The sequence below is a fragment of the Vulpes lagopus genome, chromosome 2, assembly GCF_018345385.1.
Source record: "Vulpes lagopus strain Blue_001 chromosome 2, ASM1834538v1, whole genome shotgun sequence".
Taxonomy (NCBI): Eukaryota; Metazoa; Chordata; class Mammalia; order Carnivora; family Canidae; genus Vulpes; species Vulpes lagopus.
The window spans coordinates 82,558,607-82,576,889 of record NC_054825.1 but is presented as its reverse complement, the minus strand read 5'-3'; the positions used below and the strand labels follow the sequence as shown (position 1 = coordinate 82,576,889).

Below are 18,283 nucleotides of genomic sequence, written 5' to 3'. Positions count from 1 at the left end.
ATCACAAGATCTGGGGCCTCCTTTGATCCCTGGACACTATATAGTTCAGCCACCCTAGCTTTTATTTGCATCATTGAACTGGATACATACCTCCGTTCAGGTCTTTTTCAATAGCTTCTCTCTTTTCCTGGAATCTGCTTCCTCCGTACCTCCTCTGGAGGAGGTACCTCCTCATTGTAGTTTATTTCTCAGAATAAATATCATTGCCTTAGTGCTGGCTTTTCTGATCACTTAACTTGAAGGCTTTCTAGTCAGTCTCTATAATCAGTTTTATTCTCTTATAAGTATTTATTATCTAAACATTTTGGTTATATTATTAAAATAATTTTTGAATTGTCTGCTCTCCCCTCACTTCAGCTAAACTATAAGTTTGATCATAGTAGGGACTTTGTCTGCTATCCTGTATTGTCATGTGTCCTCAGCCCTACAAGAGTGGCTAGGGAATAATAGTTGCTCAATGAAATATGTGTTGGAAGAAAGGTGAGAAGAGGAAAGGAAGGGAGGACACGGGAGGGGAGGGGAGGGGAAGGGAGGAGAGGAGAGGAGAGTAAAGGGAAGAGAAGAGAAAAGAGAAGAGAAGAGAAGAGAAGAGAAGAGAAGAGAAGAGAAGAGAGAGAAGAAGAGAAGAGAAGATAAAGAAGAGAAGAGAGGAAAGAAGGAAGGAAGGAAGGAAGGAAGGAAGGAAGGAAGGAAGGAAGGAAGGAAGGAAGGAAGTTTTCTCAAAATTTACTACTTGCATTCAGTGGTAGGTAGTTATCAAATTTTAAAAAATGAAGGTGTAGGAATAGGATGAAGGTAAAATAACATCTTATTTCTATGATAAAATCTGAAATTGTCTTTTTCCCATTGAAGTTTATCATTGACTTTGAGTCAAAAATGTTAATTTTACATTTTGTCTCTGATAATTCTATAATTACAGCAAAGTATTATATTACTCTACATAAAAACTGAACTGAGATGATTGGCTGTAGGGGAAAATCCAGGATGTGTATTTTCAGAAGGTGGCACTTAAAGAACAGATTGCTTAGGTGGGTCCTGCATTGGAACGCACACTAACAGCGTTCCTATTTTGGCATTCCAGTAGCTATTTAACAGATCCATCATTACACCTACAGAGTTTCAGTTTTATCTGAAGTGGTTTCTAGAAGGCAAGCCGCTTCTGTTTTGACATTCCACTCCGATTTCTAGGATTAGTGAAGAAATGACTTATTAAAAACAGCTTATGCTGAAATCTGAAGATCCTGTTAATATAGTTTGTTTATACATTATGATTTTGTAGGATCAAAGATTTTCTTTAACACAAAAATATTGATTATTACACTATCAATGATATTAAACCACCATAACATTTATTATAGAAATTGATACAACAAACAGAAATGTTTGAAGTAACAAGGCTCTTGAGATACAGAAAAAAGAAAAAAAACTATAAGCACCTGTTGAATAAAGTGATGGCAGATGGTAACATTTTTCTCAAGGTTCCCCTGCAGCTGTGCTTACATTTCGGTTCTCCAGTCTGAACCAGGTTTATTGAGATCTTTTATTACACCCAGAAGAGTTTTCACTTCTTCCTGCTTAACACAGCACCAAAGTTCTTTGCTGTCGCAGAGATTTTATTCAAGAGAGAGAGAAAAAAAGCCTGACAATGAGTAAGAACCAATTTAACTTCTGTGTAATCATGTTTTTTTAAGAAGAGGTTGTAGCAATCGTACAGATTATCAAAGCCAGCTTTTTGGATATTAGTTTGAAAGTCACGGTCAGGACTCCTGCTTATCTGCCAAGTGATAGATGCCAAATTAGGCTCATGATGACTGACTGCTGTTGCCGCATGGCATTTTGAAATCTCAGTGATCTATTTCATCATTTTTTTCAAAGTAGAGTGTTCAAAAGACAAAATATCCTGTGGGAACATGTTCCATTATTACAACACAAGTGTGGATTAACTTTATTGCTGAAGTCTAATTATCAACTCAGATTTTCAAGGGTAACAGGTAAATATTTTATCTTTAAAAGGTAAAACAGTAATACCTCAATGACAATTCATATTGAAATTGATCTTAATGTAGATGTTTGAGGTAGAATATGATTGAAATCCACATAAAGCCACTTATTTAGGGTAACATTACTTCACATTTCACTTTACAGTACATTAAAAATCAGTAAATATAAAGAAGAATGACTTCTGCATATCAGCTTTTATATTTACATACTAAAAACATCTTCAAATTTTATTTTTAAATGTTTACAAAATCTCTACAGAATCACAATTCTCTGAATCCTCCTCAACCCTCTTGTCCTCATAAAGTCCATGTTTAATGACACTTAATTGGAGTCTACTGCTATTTCTCAGTATTTTATGTTAATTTGTAATATATGCAATATACATCATACAATTAAATTTTTATAATGGTGTGGCATCCAGTCATGACAATGCGAGTGTGATTGTGTTGTGATCAATATTCCTACTTTTGATTTAAAAGTTCTGGAATATCAAGCACCAAAGTGTGATGGCTAAGGAATGGCCTTTACGATGGATACACAGTAGTGCTGTATCTGGCTCTATTTGCTAAATGGGACTTGGAGTGGGGGCAAGGGGTGCCACTTGGTTCTAATTGTAAAGGTGAAAATCAGAGAGTAAAAGTGGTCTAGGATATCCTAGGATATACACCAAAAGTGATCATAAATATCTTATAAGAATTATACAGTATGGTTTTGTGAATATAGATTTCTAGGTAATATTATTGGTATTTGGGCTCCTAATTGGTCCATGTTTTATTTTCAATTTCATTCTGCAGTTCTTTTTTTTTTTTTCCCAAGAAAATAATAGTACAAAATAAAGATTCCATGTAATTATCCACTCAAATAACATTTATCCCTTTGTCAAACTGTCAGGAAACCTCTAAACTCACTGAGCATATCTTTTTAGGTTTAGCTGATTTGCATGAAGGATTTTTTTAAAATTTATTTATTCATGAAAGACAGACAGGGAGGTGGGCAGAGGCAGAAGCAGATTCCCCTCAGAGCAGGGAGCCTGATGTGGGGCTCAATCCCAGGACCCTGGGATCAGGGCCTGAGCCGAAGGCAGACACTTAACTGAGTAACCCAGGTGCCCTGCATGAAAGATTTTCAAGACTGTTCTTTGAGTGATCTGCTTTTTTTTTTTTTTTATGTCTTCTTTCCTCCCTCCCCTCCTTCTTTTCTTCCTACTGGCAGGAATAGTTGAATGATAGGAAATTTGAGACCCAGATTTATTTATTTATTTTCGCCTTTTTCTTTCCTTGCCTCACTTAATTGTGCTTTTAAGGTTTGCCAATGTGACATTTTTTTAATTGTAAAATATCGACACAATTAAGACTGTTTTTGATTATGGTTCATGTATTTTCTCAATACAAGTTGAAGGAAGAAAGAAGGTGCTACTGGGGAATAATTCCCTTCAAGTTAAACTGTTCCCATACCACTAAGTTGTGAATATTGGATGATGAGTTCTTATTTTTATTTCCAAAATTATCCCCTTATTTAGAATTAACAAAAGGAAAGGCAGGATCCTCCTTTTAAAATTATGCATACTTAATAAACATCTGCAATATGCAAGTCACTCAGGATATAAATTCACATTAGAAAACCTTCTGAAACACGGTTTCTCTCTCTTAGATCTGGGGGTATTTTTTTGTGGTTTTTTGGGGGGGCCTATTTCTTTAAAATAGGTAGGGAATGTCCTCTTATTATAAAAGGATTTCAAAGAGCCTGTTGCATGCATAAACCTTTTTTGAGTAAATGCTGATGTCAGTTTCATAAGATTCATGTCCATTTAGGGGCTAAAAGGTCATAACAATGTTCCCAGATTTCAGTGCCAGATGGCAGATCATGCAGACTCAAACCCATGCTAGCAACTGGTTAAACACATTCCATACTGATCTTAACCATATGTAAGTATAATTGAGAACAATTGAGAAAATAATCTGTCACCCTCTTTTTGTTCCGTTTATAGTACAATTATATTAAAGGTACAAATGTATAACTGTATTGGTAAGATTAGCTTTCTATTTCCAGACAATTTCCACATGGTTGAGAAGATAATTCTATGTCTAGAACATATTGCAGGCTACATGGGAATGAAAGAGAATAAGGATCCTAAGAGGGAATGATCACTTCCAGTTGGAATAATCAAAGAAAGCTTCGTAGAGGAGATAGAATCATGAGTCTTAAAGAGAAGGAAGTGTTTCAATGGAGTTAAGTTTCAGTGGGTGGAGTCAGTGGAAAGGATTTCTCAGTGGGGGGGAAGAGAACAAGCGGGATAGAGAAGAAGAGTGTGAACAAAAGCAAAGAGGTGGGAAAAGGCACCTGGATAACTATTTGGATCTGGAAATGGATCTGGAATGGATCCATTCCAAATGGAATCCAAATGGATCTGGAAACATATTTGCAAGACTAGGATAATTGTTCTACTCTTCGACCTGATTGCTTTTTGTGTTGTATTCCTTTCGTTTGCAAAAATTGTGATTACTTGAATTGTGTAGTGAAATGTGAACTCAGTATAAAGGCATAGTTTATCTGACCCTTGTTGTCTATAGACATTGTTATTTCATCTACACATTGAAAATCCATGTAGTGGGAAAATCACAATATTACAAGAATATTTCATTTAAATTGTTTTCACAATATGTATACAATGGAATATTACTCAGCCATTAGAAATGACAAATACCCACTATTTGCTTCGATGTGGAGGGACCTGGAGGATATTATGCTGAGTGAAATAAGTCAATCGGAAAAGGACAAATATTATATGGCTCATTCATTTGGGGAATATAAAAATTAGTGAAAGGGAATAAAGGGAAAGGAGAGAAAATGAGTGAAAATATCAGTGAGGGAGACAAAACATGAGAGACACCTAAATCTGGGAAATGAACAAGGGGTAGTGGAAGGGGAAGTGGGCAGGGGGTTGGGGTGACTGGGTGATGGGCACTGAGGGGGGCACTTGGTGGGATGCGCACTGGGTGTTATGCTATATGTTGGCAAATTGAACTCCAATAAAAAAAAATTTAAAAAAATAGTTTTCACAGTTACAACTCATTCTCAGAATAATTTTTTTGATAGCCCCCAACTTTAGCAGTAGAAAAAGTAACATTTTATCTAAAAACAAAAACAAAAACAAAGCAAAACAAACAAAAACTTTGGATATTTTCTGTAGACAGAAAAATATAAACTAACCCATACTTTTTCAGCAGTGACTGCTACGGTGTTTAGCAGTGAAGAAGGATACAGACGTGAGTCAGACTGTCTGGCTTTGAATACTGGCTTTTCTACTTACCAGCTGTGTGATCCTGGGCAAGATGCTTAACCTTCTTATTGCTTTAGTATTTTCGTCTGTGAAATAGGAAAATAGTTTTATCTCACAGACCTGAAGTGAAGGTGGAAGTGAGTTAATGTGTGTGCATATATTAATACATGCTTAAACTGGGCCTGGTGCATGGGATGTACTCAGTGAGTTGTAATTGTCACTGGGTGAAAAAAGTTAGGCTCTGTGTATCACCAATAATGGATTTGAGCAAATATCTGGATGTCAAATTAACACACATTCTTGATAGCTACCTTAAAATGGTATTAGGAACAAAAATGCCAAATGCCATCCATTTGAGTATGACATTTACAATTTAAGGTTTTTTTTCTTGTGTTCGTTTTCTTTTTCTTTCTTTCTTTCTTTCTTTCTTTCTTTCTTTCTTTCTTTCTTTCTTTCTTTCCTTTGCTAAGCACGGCAATCCTTTCTTCAAATGTAGTTTTAATGTTAGTAAAAATAATTGTAATAATGTTTCAGCATGCATTTCTAAATCAGTCATTTGTGGCTTTTTAAAAATAAAATATCATAATGTATGGAAAGACTGGTATAATTAAGACAAATTTTGTGTCTTCTATAAGTGATGAAAATTAGCACCATGAGTTTTGTAATATATTTATAATATATTAGTAAGGGCCAAGTGGTAAAAGGTAGGCAAATGGTAAAATGGTAAAAATGGTAAAATCTAAGAAAATGGTAAATGGTATAGGGAAATATTTCGGATAAAAACCAAGCTATGTTGCAAGAGGGGAAAGGAAATTAACATTACATGGGCACTAACCATTGTAGGCAATTTCCCCCCAATTACTGTTTCATTTCTTTATCTTTCAAAGTTCATAAAATAGATATGTATTTTAAAATACATAAAAATAGGTATTCCCATTTTACTGTTAGGACAAAATAAAAGCTCAGAGAGTTTGACTTCAACAATTCTCCAAGGATATTTAGGGGTAGAGCTAGGGGTCAGGTCCTAAGTCATTTGATTTCAAAGCGCATGACCTCTCCATTGCATTTGTTTGCATCCCAGAAGTGATCTGTATATCAGTGATCAAGTTTAGTACAAAAATCATGGCTGATCCATAAAAAAAAATTTCTCCAGGTTTTCAATATCCTGTAATTCATCTAGTTCCATTTCTTTCCATACTTTTCCATTGCATTTCATTTTAATAAGCATTTGCTATTAAAGCACATACTGAAATGACCTATAACCTCAGGCTAACCTATAACCTCTTTGCTTTTAGGATTGAGGAAGAGAAGCTCTACCTGGTGTAGCAATGAAAAAGTGCCTACCTTGGGGTTGGTTCTATCTTTGTTACAAAGGAGTCCATTCACTTTGGGGCAAGCTATTTCACAGTTTTGAAGTTCCTCTTTTCATTTGTATAATGAAGGAAAAGTAACAGATGATCTTGAATGTTTGTTTACTCCATTTCTTTTGATGCTATGATACTGTAAATCCATACCACACTTTCCCAAAGGGCCAGAAATTCAAATATGAACTACTTTCATAGGGGACTGATTTCCTAGTTGGGATATTCCAGATACTTGAAAATTCCCAGGACTTTATCTAATGACTGTAGATACAGGATTTTGTAAATAAACAGAATCAGTGTTTTTTTTTTTTTAAAGGTACTATAAATATTCTTAATCTAAATTCTTTTCACTCTGAATTTGCGATATCCTAATTTTTCTTTTCCTTATTTTCCTCAGGATTATTTTACAAATGCAAACAGAGAGTTGAAAAAAGACGCTCAGCAAGATTACCACCTGGAATATGCCATGGAAAATAGTACCCACACAATAATTGAATTTACCAGAGAACTGCATACATGTGACATAAATGACAAGAGTATAACGGTAAGGAGTCTACAAGAGGATGCATGCATGAACAAATTGTACATTTACAGTTGTGAAACATTTCATAGAATAAAAGGAACAAATATTTAAAAATAACCTTTGAAAACAAAGTCACACAGTCTGTTTTAGAATATCTTTGAAATCTTTTTAGAAGCCACAGAAAATCTAAGACTACACATTTCAATAAAAACAATTTTTGTGTGAATCTAGCATTTTGAAAGGCCATTTAAAGTGAGTATGATTTTATCTGTAAGGTTTCTAGCTTTTTCTCTATAAAATTTGAGTATACACAATAGATAAAGGTTGGAAAAAATGTATTTACACAAGAAGGAATTAGATACTGAACATCAGGATATAATTCATCTGATTTGTGACTGGTTCATTTTTGTAAATTTCTAAAATTGAGATGAATAGTAGATTTATTAAAATTGCCTACTGACATGTTATACAAGATTTCTTATTGTCAGACTTCATGCAAACATTAATCTTTATACATATGGAAATTAAATATTTAGACAGTAGATAATTCATGTGGTATTTTGCAAGTGTCCATGAATTTCTTGGATTGATTTCATTTTTTTTATAGATCAATCAAATTATCTTTTTTATTTGATAAATTAAAGTTTAAAAAATGGGAATGTAAAAATCTGAAGCTGAATTGATCTGAAGCTGTTTTGATAAACATTCAGCATAAAGATTAAAAGAGGAAGGGAAAAAACACATGCAAAGACATGGATCACTTTTTATGTAATATACAGTGCAATTATACTTTAATTGGAAAAATAATTATAGTCATTTGACTTATTAAGAAATAATATAGCTTTTAAAATAAATAGCTTTTGCCTTATTATTTATTTTCAAAGTTCTTATTACAAAGATCTGGCAAAGACACTTTTATCTGTGGGAGGACAGAACAATTTCTTTATACCTTAGTAAGTCTTCCTTCTGCCCCACCATGCCTTGAGCAATCTCTTGTGTTTGCTGAATGAAAACCAATTTCATCTGGCAGACAGAATCTTGTGTGCTGAGAGAGACTGTTTCTTCCAAAGAGAAACTTATCTTTTTGGATACTTACTGATCTAATCAAATTGACACAATTACTGCTGGAGACCATATTGAGGACTCCAAATGTCATTATTCTCTTTTCTTCACGTCTCTGTCCTGCTTTAAATAGAGTTCTCTAAACTCAGCTCAGTGTTAAGGGAAGTGTCCTCATGGGACATAACGCTGCCCCTGTCTGATCACTAGGAGAGCACTGTGAGAGTGATTTGGGCCTACCACCATGAAGATGTGGGAGAAGCTGGTCCTAAGTACCATGACTCCAATCGTGGCACTAAGAGTTTACGGCTGTTGAATCATGAGGCAAGCAAGGTGTTGCCTACAGTTGTACCGTACTTTGACCTGGTAAATCAGGACGTAAGTTTTTTCAGGTTTTATTATTGAAAGGGAGGGTTTATTGAAAACATGTAAGAGTTTTTACTTATGCTGTTGTGTTTAATAGCATGTCAAGAGAATGTGACTTTGTGTCCCCTTCCCCTTTTTATTAAGACAGGTCCCCATCCCAAACAAAGGTACGACCTATTGGTGTCAAATGTTTAAGATTCCTGTATTCCAGGAAAAGCATCATGTAATAAAGGTATGTGACTCACTCACAGGCTAAATTTAATTTGTATGAATGAAAGAGATATGTTATTTTCCTAAAAAAATAGAAATGATTTTCAAGTATGGGAAAGCTATTTCAAGAACAAAGAACTGGCTTATCTGACTCCTACCCTGTCTTAGGAGTCACTAAATTTAGAGAGAAATCTTGGATTATAGCTATGATTTTGGGTTTTTTGTCTCCTAATTTTACATTGTAAGGTAAAAGTTGTGGGATGGATTTGAACATCACTAGTTATTTCTTTTTCTTTTCTCTTTTTAAAAAGATTTTATCTATCTATCTATCTATCTATCTATCTATCTATCTATCTATCTATCTATCATCTATCTATTTAAAAGAAAGAGAGCTCCTGCGAGCAGGGGGAAGAGCAGTGGGGGAGGGAAGAAAAAGGGAAAGAATATCAAGCCAACTCCAAGCTCAGTGCGGAGCCTGACTCGGGGCTCAATCTCATGACCCTGAGATCATGAGCTGAGCTGAAATCAAGAGTCTGGCACTTAACCCCCTGAGCTACCCCAGCGCCCCACTGCTAGTTGTTTCTTATGCAACATTGTACAGTTGGAATCGCTAGGGTTTCAATTTAAGTAATATATTTGCATATCAATAGATTATATACAGGAAGATTATATTACCCACCAATATTTGAGAATGTCTGCTTCACTGTAAATATTGGATATTGTCAAAAAACCAATTTTTATAGTGAGTTTTTGAGAATAGGAAAACAGGAAAATTAGTAGATTGTAGGAATTAAAAAATACAGAATTGGGTAATAAATAAACTCAGTTTGCCTATGGCTTATAATTCCCTCCTGCCTCTACCAGGAAAAGTCTCCCAAAACTTTTGCATCTAATTAGTGAATGAACAAGTATTTTTAAGGAATTATATGTCCTTGGGTCTACTTGAAATTGCTTGGTAGTTCCACAGTGGCTGAATATACAATCCATGCTCTCAAAGAAACTATTATGAGACGGTAGGGAAAGTGTCCTAGACAGAAGAAAGAATAAGATAGAATTCAATCACGCATACAAATACTCTAAACCTTCAGACGGCCAGATGTCATCAGCTTTTTGTCAGCCTCAGACTATGTAGCAAAGCAGCATGGGTGTGAGAAAGGTGCAAATTTGTAGGTTCTAGAATCCAGAGGGAAGTATATGGGTTCAACTTGCTGGTTGTCTCTTTCACTAACTATGTGCTCTCAGGTAAGTCGCTCTGGGGTAATGCCCTGGTTTCTTCGTCTGTAAAGGGTGGTCAGTCATAACATGTCCCTACTAACCTCAAAGTATTTTGGCAGAGATGGAAACACTGAATACATTCTATAAGTAACTTAAGTTTGTTAATTTCTAATGTACTTGTCTAGTGGTGCAGAGCTGCCTTTTGTTTACACATATGATTCATAACTACTTACAGAGACAAGAGGAGCTGATTGAGAGAATGTTTACTGAATTACTAAGTAGTCCTAAATATTTGTGTAGTATTTTTGCAGTCAGATGACTTACCAATAATGAGACTTCAAATGAGCCACTTACCTCTGTGCAATGTTATTTTCTGTTTCTTGCCGGTGCCTTAATACTGTGCCTAAAGGCCTTTCCTTTTGCTGATGAAACACCTTTCCCAGAAAAGAGAATGTTATATTTATATATACTATATGTTATACAGTACTGTGTGTCATTTGCAATAGATTTAATGGGAACTCAGCCTAAAGGACAAATGTAAAATCACACGTTCAGAAATGAAAGCAAATGTTTCGCAAAATGGGCCCCTGATTCATTTTCCAGCAAATATTAATTGATAAAATTGCAGTCTGTAACCACGTACATTAATGCATTTTTATTCTTCTTCATTGTTATTAATGCTAATAATTAAGTAGAATGAAAAAATATTTGCTCTTAAAGGGGGAGTATATGTTCTAACTCTCTATGTAGGACATTTACTTGGTATCCATTCAAGAATTCTTAGCTAGTTTTCCCATTGTGTGCTTATCATAGTAATACTCAGATATGCTTTTGGACTTCTATAAAATGATGAAAGTTCTTTACCCCTAGCAAGAGGGGATTTGAGGGAGAGAGGAGTGGTTGCTGTAAGGGCAGAGGGTTGGTGGCTGGAATTTAAAATTCTATTATTACTTAAGAATACCACTTATAGAATAGATTCCTGAGATTGTTATTAAATCTTAAAATGTTTTAAAGATCCTTAAGTGTTATGAAACATTTTACTCAGAAATGAACCTAAATAGGATAATATGCAAAAAGAGAAAGTGGTCCCTGGCTGGCTCAGTTAGAAAAGCATGCAACTCTTGATCTCGGGGTTGTGGGTTCAATCCCCACATTGGATGTAGGAATTACTTAAAAATAAAATCTTAAAAAAAGAGAGAGAAGAAAAAGCTTTACTTGGAAAATAAATTCAAAATATGTAGGTCGTAAAAATAGGAGCGCTGTGTGGCTCATTCGGTTAAGCTGCTGGCTCCTAATTTCAGCTCAGGTCATGATCTCAGGGTCCTGGGATCGAGCCCTGTACCAGGCTCTGTGCTCAGCAGAGAGTCTAATTGAAATTCTCTCTCTCCCTCTGCCCCTCCCCCCACTTGTTCTCTCTCTCTCTTTCTCTCTCTCTCCCCCAAATAAATCTGTAAAAATAAAGATTGTAAAAATAATTCAGGTCGTATATATTTTGAGACAATCCTTAAAAAACAGTTTTAATTTGTGGCTTATGCCAGCATCCATAAAATTTTAACATATTTCTAGAGTAGAGTTCATAGATCTAAAACTTACCTTAAGAAATTACCTGATTTCCATTCTCTTTTCCTTAGCAGAGATTATTTCTAGTAATTTAAGAGAACTATATCTTCTTTTTATAGAATCAAAGACTCATATGTTTTGAAAAGCCATCAGCTAGGTGCTTGTCCTTATTCCTTATTTTATGTTCCACAACCCACTGTATCAAAACAACTCAGTTCTTCTCTGATGCAAAAACCAAAAAATACTTTCTCAGAAAAAGAACATTGCTTTTATATTGTATTATATATCATTTGCTGTGAGTTTTAAGAACATATTGATAATAGTAATATTGTGAGAAATCAATTTTGTTGTCTGGACTCATTTCAAACAAAGAAAAGTGTGTAATTGCAGTTTAAATGTTAATAGTACTGTCCAATATACATTTCATAGTTATAATAACCATAAAATTAAGCAGATAAATAAAATATATCAGTGCCTGTTTGTGAATATATTTAATGCAAATGACTAAAATTAAAAATATTAATTACATCTTTAATTTAAAGTTTAATCATGTAATGATAAAAATTATTTACTACCAAAAATATAAAATAAGGTAAATATTTTATAAAACTATAAAATAACAAACATTAATAATTTCATCCATAGAAGTAATGGAATTATTATAAAAATTATTGGTGGTTTCAATTCACTTGTGATTCCAATTTATTGATTTGTATTTGATTTTGTGAAAAATGTTTAAAATTGTGATTTTAAAATATTTATATTGTCAGATGACAGCATATCACACTGGAAGACAGATATGGAAATTATACAAAGAAAACTTAGTAATTTTATTAAAACCACACTTCTCATATGAGATCACCTCTATGTATCTCTCTCTGAGACCCACTGTCCAGCCCATATCTCCAAATTTAAATATAACCCTGTTTAAGCTTTGACAAATAATACCTTTACCTTAAATTTAAAATTGTTTAGAGAAAGTGATTATTTCCACTCTCTTTAGTCAACAGTAATATCATTATCACCTGATAGTAACGACTGGATGTCCTGTATTAGAAGCTGGGGTTATATAACTAGTTTAACATACTCATTTGGCTTTTTTTTGTTTGGTTGGTCGTTTTGTAGAGAACTCTCTCATAGATAAATTGAACTCCTAACTCATCCATTTAAACATAACATAATATGTTAAAGAGGAGAAAAAAGAAAAACAGCTAGGCTGTCTCACCATTTGGTAGCCATCTTGCCTTACAGGCTCACCTTTCCAGTAGGGAGGCAATAAGCCTCCTGGTATCGGAGGTAGGTTCTGTGCTCTGATGGAGATGCTTTCTTTCCATTACCAGTCATTTAATCATTGGAAGGTTATTTGTCAGCTGCAGCTCCATTTTATCATTTAAATTCTAATGGTAACTTCCTCATGGGATTATTGGGACTGAAAGTTATGTAGTGGTTAAAAAAAACTGTATTACCACTTAGCATAATATCTGACACATAGAAAACTTTTAATGAACCCAACTATTATAATGTTGCTGTCTGAGTGACTTTTCATTGGTAAGGAGACGCAGAAAATGAAAGAGCATCATGCTAAAAGGTTGACCGTTGCTGAGTTTTAAGAAAGGATGGCCTTTATTTGTTGTATGACCTCTGGCAAATTATTTACTTCCTTGTGCCTCAGTTTTCTCATCTGGAAAATCGGCATACTAGTTCTTACCTAATAGGGTTATTGTAATTATTAACTGAATCAAAGAAGTTTAACATGTATTTAGAACAATGCCTGGCAGGCACATAGTGTTTGTTAAATAAAGTAATTAAATAAAATTATGTAGATCTCTAGCAATGAACAATTGCTAATCTGTTGATCATCTGGTTCACTTTCTGGGTTGCTGATGGATCCCAAACCAGCCAACCCTTTCTGGACAGTCAGAATTCCAATTAGCAATAACTGTGCCTCAGATAAACTTAATTGGCTATGATACTGCCACTTGCCAAAGTTAGACAAGTCAGAATTCCAAATAAAACCTAGATTGTCCCTCATTTCATTTAGACAATGAAATTTGAAAGCTTTCTGCTGTGGAGAAATGTGAAGTTGAGATAAACAAAACACTATCATCATTCTTTTCATTAATAGATGCATGAAGAGACATGCTCTGCTGCATACTTGCTACTGAACAGAACATCTTTCTTGACATGATATAGATGCTGCTGTTCTTTTCTATTGGTGTTATTCATAAATCTGACCTATTTAATTTGAAGAAATGTTTCCTAGGACAAGAAAATCTAAAAATAAATGACACTGAGTGACCGTTCTTGAAGCCAGAGTACTGTATAGCCATGGAATAGTCATTCAAAAATTGATTTTCCTTTCCTAAGCACATGGCATGAACATTTGGGTTTATTTACATACCATGTTAAATAAACATTGCTGAGCATTTTCCCTGTTATATTTATTTCTTCTCCTCCCTCTTCTTCCTCCACTTCTCCTTCCTCTCCCTCCTCCTCCTCCTTCTACTTCCTCTCCTCTTCCTCCTCCTTCTTCTAAATAAAAGGACACCATCACGTTGGAGACTTTAGCATTAACATATTCTGAAATGTCAAGTGTGATAAAGGATTTCTATTTCTGAAAATGTGTAAGACTTCTACATTAAATTTAGTAGATTGTATGAATTTTCAGTGTTAAAATACATGACCTGACAACTATTAGAATGATCTCTTCTTTGTCACTATATCTTCTTCCTTTTTTCCCCTGAAATGATATTTCAAAGTATGTTGTCATTGATGTGATTTTTCTTCCCTGATGGAAATGGCATTTTGGTTTGTCATCAGGATGCATTTCCATAGACTCTATGCTTTAGTTCTCATTCTTTTTTCATGTGTTCACCTTCAGTTTCATTTTATTAGGTGGCAGACTAGCAAGTGTTTTCTATTGACTGTTGACCAAATGGTTGTATTTTCACCTATTTATATCCAACTCTGTGGAACTTTTTTGGCTTATCAATGTTTCCCTTTGTCTTGTTACCAATTTAACCATATTTCCTAAAGACAAATCTTTGGGTATTTAGTTAGATCTGTTTAAGATGTTGAAAGAAATTAAGTTTCAAAGTATGCCTTCTGTGAAAACATTTTCCATTCCTTTTAAATACTTGATAACACTATATTTGGTTGTTAAATTCTTAATGCCAAGGCACTACCCCTGGCACATGTGGATTTTGTCACCCATTGACAAAATAGAAAATTCTTTATCTTCTGGAAAAATTATGCTGTAAAATCATGAGAATCCTCTTCTTCAGGAATTTATCATCCAAGGTTTATAAATACCAAAATGCTTTTACATATATGTATTTTTCAGTGTATCTGAAATTTTATATATCTTTTATCCACTGGAAGAGATGAAAATACTTGGCCATTTACCATGGCTGAAATTATAACTTTGTACAGAAAACAGTGGGTAGAACTCTGCTTTTAACAACAATGCGTTGACTCAAATTAGCACATTTTAAAGATTGCTGACTTAGATTGTTCAGTGCTAAATTCTTTCTTGATTTTCTTGGGTTACATCTACTTAACAGAAACACTGGAGATTATCTAGCTACTTGGGTGTTCTTAATAGCCACTTGAGAGTACAAGGTAATTTAATTCACTTTGAATGCATGTCTTTTCATGGAAGTGATTTATTGCTAACTCTGTCACTAATTAGCTCTCTGACCCTAGAGAAAGTACTTAACCTCACCATGGTCCTCAAATTGTTTGTAAGATAAAAGGTTTAGATCCGATGATTTCACATGGCTCTTTTTACTTCTAAATATCTATGACTTCCTAAAGCTAAAAGTGAAATATGTGCTGGGGTTTGGATGCACTGTGGTCTGAATTCCTGATGCTCTTGCTTCTCAGTCTCCCTAGGTTCGCTGAGGTAAAAAGCGCTTAGGGAAAATGCTGTTTCCCTGGAAGTTTAAAGGCCTCTCTCTTTAATTCCTTGGGCCTAGGCTCTCCTAACATGTATTTTAACATGTATTTTGAAACCTAGGTTTCCATCTGTGAAATGGGGATAATAGTAGTACTTGTTTCAAATCAAATGAAATAATATCCATAGAGTTCTTTTTATCTCTGTCATATATTAGATAGCTCATAAATACTAGATATATTTCTAATTTATTTACGAAATAAATCTAAGTAAATAAATAAGCAAGCAAATAAATAAATAAGTCTAAATCTTGGACATGATGTCAGTTTCAAATAGGGATAGAAACTGAGAGTGCCAGGGTGAGCAAGGCTTTCAGGTCGGTACAGTGCATAGCAGAGTTGCTGGAGGTAGGGAGGAGTTGTATTCTTACTCTGCGTTTCATTAACTTGACGACCTTGAGCAAACTTAACTCTGAGTTTACGTCTTCACTTGTAAAGTAGGAAAAATAATTGCCAGTGAAGATGAAATAAATACAAGTGAAAACACCTGTTACATAAAAGTCTCATAATTGCTTGTTTTCTTTTTCTTTTTTTTTCTTTTTAAGATTTTATTTGTTTATTCATGAGAGACACAGAGAGAGAGAGGCAGAGACACAGACAGGGAGAAGCAGGCTCCATGCAAGGAGCCTGACAGAGGACTCAATCCTGGTCTCCAGGATCACACCCTGGGCTGAAGGCGGCGCTAAACCTCTGAGCCACCCGGTCTGCCCTGTTTTCTTCTCTTGATGGGGATTATGGAGATGGACTCAAACTTCTAGTAATTTCTCATACTTATCAGGGCTGCACTGAAACCATGGTAGGAAGTCAGCTTCTATTTTATTTTGAAGAAAAGATTCCCTGGGAATTAGATTTCATAGCTTGCTTCCATTATTCTAACTCAAATGAAATTTAAGCTAATTTCCTCCTGTTCTTGTCTAACTAAGGATAAAAGCCAGCTGTTGACTATCCTCTGGGAAATATTCTTTCACATTCTTAGGTCACCCATTAGCCTTCCATTCTGTGGCCTTAAATAATACCATTTCCAACAGACAGAAAAAATATTTATTTTTCTTTGTTGCTCTTCTACCACCCAACTCTACTCCCAATCTAGTACATTTTTTAAAGTAGTCTAAAAGGTTGGACAACAAAACTGCAAAGCATTAGCACATTTATTGATAATTATTGGCTATAAAACTTGGTAAATAATTTAATGAACAGCACTTTTATCAAGAGCACTAAATCTGTACTAAGATATTTATGTTGGATTCTGCATGTTGATGGTAATATGGGTGTAAGAAGAAGTATGGTAATATTAAGATAGGAATGATTTTTACTTAAATTCAGGGAGGTATGCAGGTATGACTTGCTAAAACTAAAAGTGAAATATGTACTGCAGTTTGGATACCCTGTGGTTTGAATTCCTGTTACTCTTGCTTCTCAAGCAAGAGATACTTAAAGATAACTATATGCTTCTCTGTTTTTTACTATTTTAAATACATTTTCTTGTTAGAGTTTCACAGCCTCCCATAAGGCAAGTTGAATTAGCACCACTTTCCAGATGAACACACTGAAGCATAGGTGCATAGGTGACTTGCTTAACACTATTACCCAAATTCTGTGATGCAGAGCCAAGACCCAGCACAGATCTTCCTAGCAAAAGTGGACTTTTCTCTCTACAACTCTACTAACCCAAGCCTTCTAGCTGATCTTTGCTGCAATGAAAAATAATTTGGGTGAGAGATGTCTGATAGCTTATATTCAGTTATAGGCCCTTTGAGTTAGTTTTTCAGAGCCAGGGCTACTTTTGAATCCTACAGGATGAGTGTATAGACTGAGGGCTACATAAGCAAATTCCACCAGAACCTTTCAGAGATACCAGTTCAAAGGTCCTAGAAACTGACTTAGACCTCGTTGGGTAGCATTTGAGTACACAGAACTCTACCATTTTCCAACTTGGGGTTTGGAAATGCTTATTAACATGAAATGACACATATCAAGTATAGTTTGTGATTTAGGAAGTCATTTAAATAAGACTGGAGTTAAGATGATTAGGTGAGAGATTATGTATATGGCTATAAAAAGGCACGGAATGTTAAATCTCAGCTGATGTTAGGGAGAAAGGAATTAGAAATAATTTCATTGAAAAGAAAATTGCCTGCTAATCTTACAGGACACATCCTGTAGCATAAGGATCATTGGGAATAAGACCTTAGAGGTCTTCTAGAGAAGAACAAGCCTTCTGTTTAAACTGAAGTACAGTCCTCTTTGGAGTTAAGTAAAAATAATGGTGATGACCTATTTTATCCTCCTTCACTGTAACAGTCCATGAAAAGGGACATGTGGGGAGAAACAATAACATTTTAATTTGGAAGTTCAGTTTATGGCAAAACACCCAGAGAAAAGTTCCCTAAAACCAAGAGCTATGTTGTTGAAGAAAGAAGTACTGACATCTCAGCGTGGCCTAAGAACCAGACCAAGAGCACGGGTTCTAATCCCGCACTAACCATTGGTCAGTTGCAAGTTAATGTGACTGCACTACAGTGCTTCTCAAGAGATGAACTTATATTAATAACACAATTCAAAGACTATAAGTCTGTGTAACTGAGAGGTTGTTCTAATTGACCTTCAACTTAAAATTCTTTGACTTTAGTTAAATATTGGAATTAACAAAACTGGAAATTTATAAAATAAATTCATAAACTTGATTTATGTATGTATATAACATTTATAAAATGATCTGCAATGAAAAGTTGTCCTAAAAAGTTGTAAAGA

General features: G+C 34.6%; 1 protein-coding gene across 3 annotated transcripts in view; it reads left to right on the top strand.

Annotated features, from left to right (window-relative positions):
- MOXD1 (monooxygenase DBH like 1) overlaps nt 1–18,283 on the top strand; it is a 151,361-nt gene that overhangs the window by 11,355 nt on the left and 121,723 nt on the right. For 2 of the 3 annotated variants that reach the window (XM_041746398.1, XM_041746396.1), the window contains exons 2-4: nt 7,043–7,189; nt 8,438–8,605; nt 8,742–8,825. In XM_041746398.1, coding sequence (XP_041602332.1) covers nt 7,043–7,189; nt 8,438–8,605; nt 8,742–8,825 — 399 coding nt within the window. The remainder of the gene's footprint in view (nt 1–7,042; nt 7,190–8,437; nt 8,606–8,741; nt 8,826–18,283) is intronic. The other variant, XM_041746397.1, reaches the window with a different exon arrangement.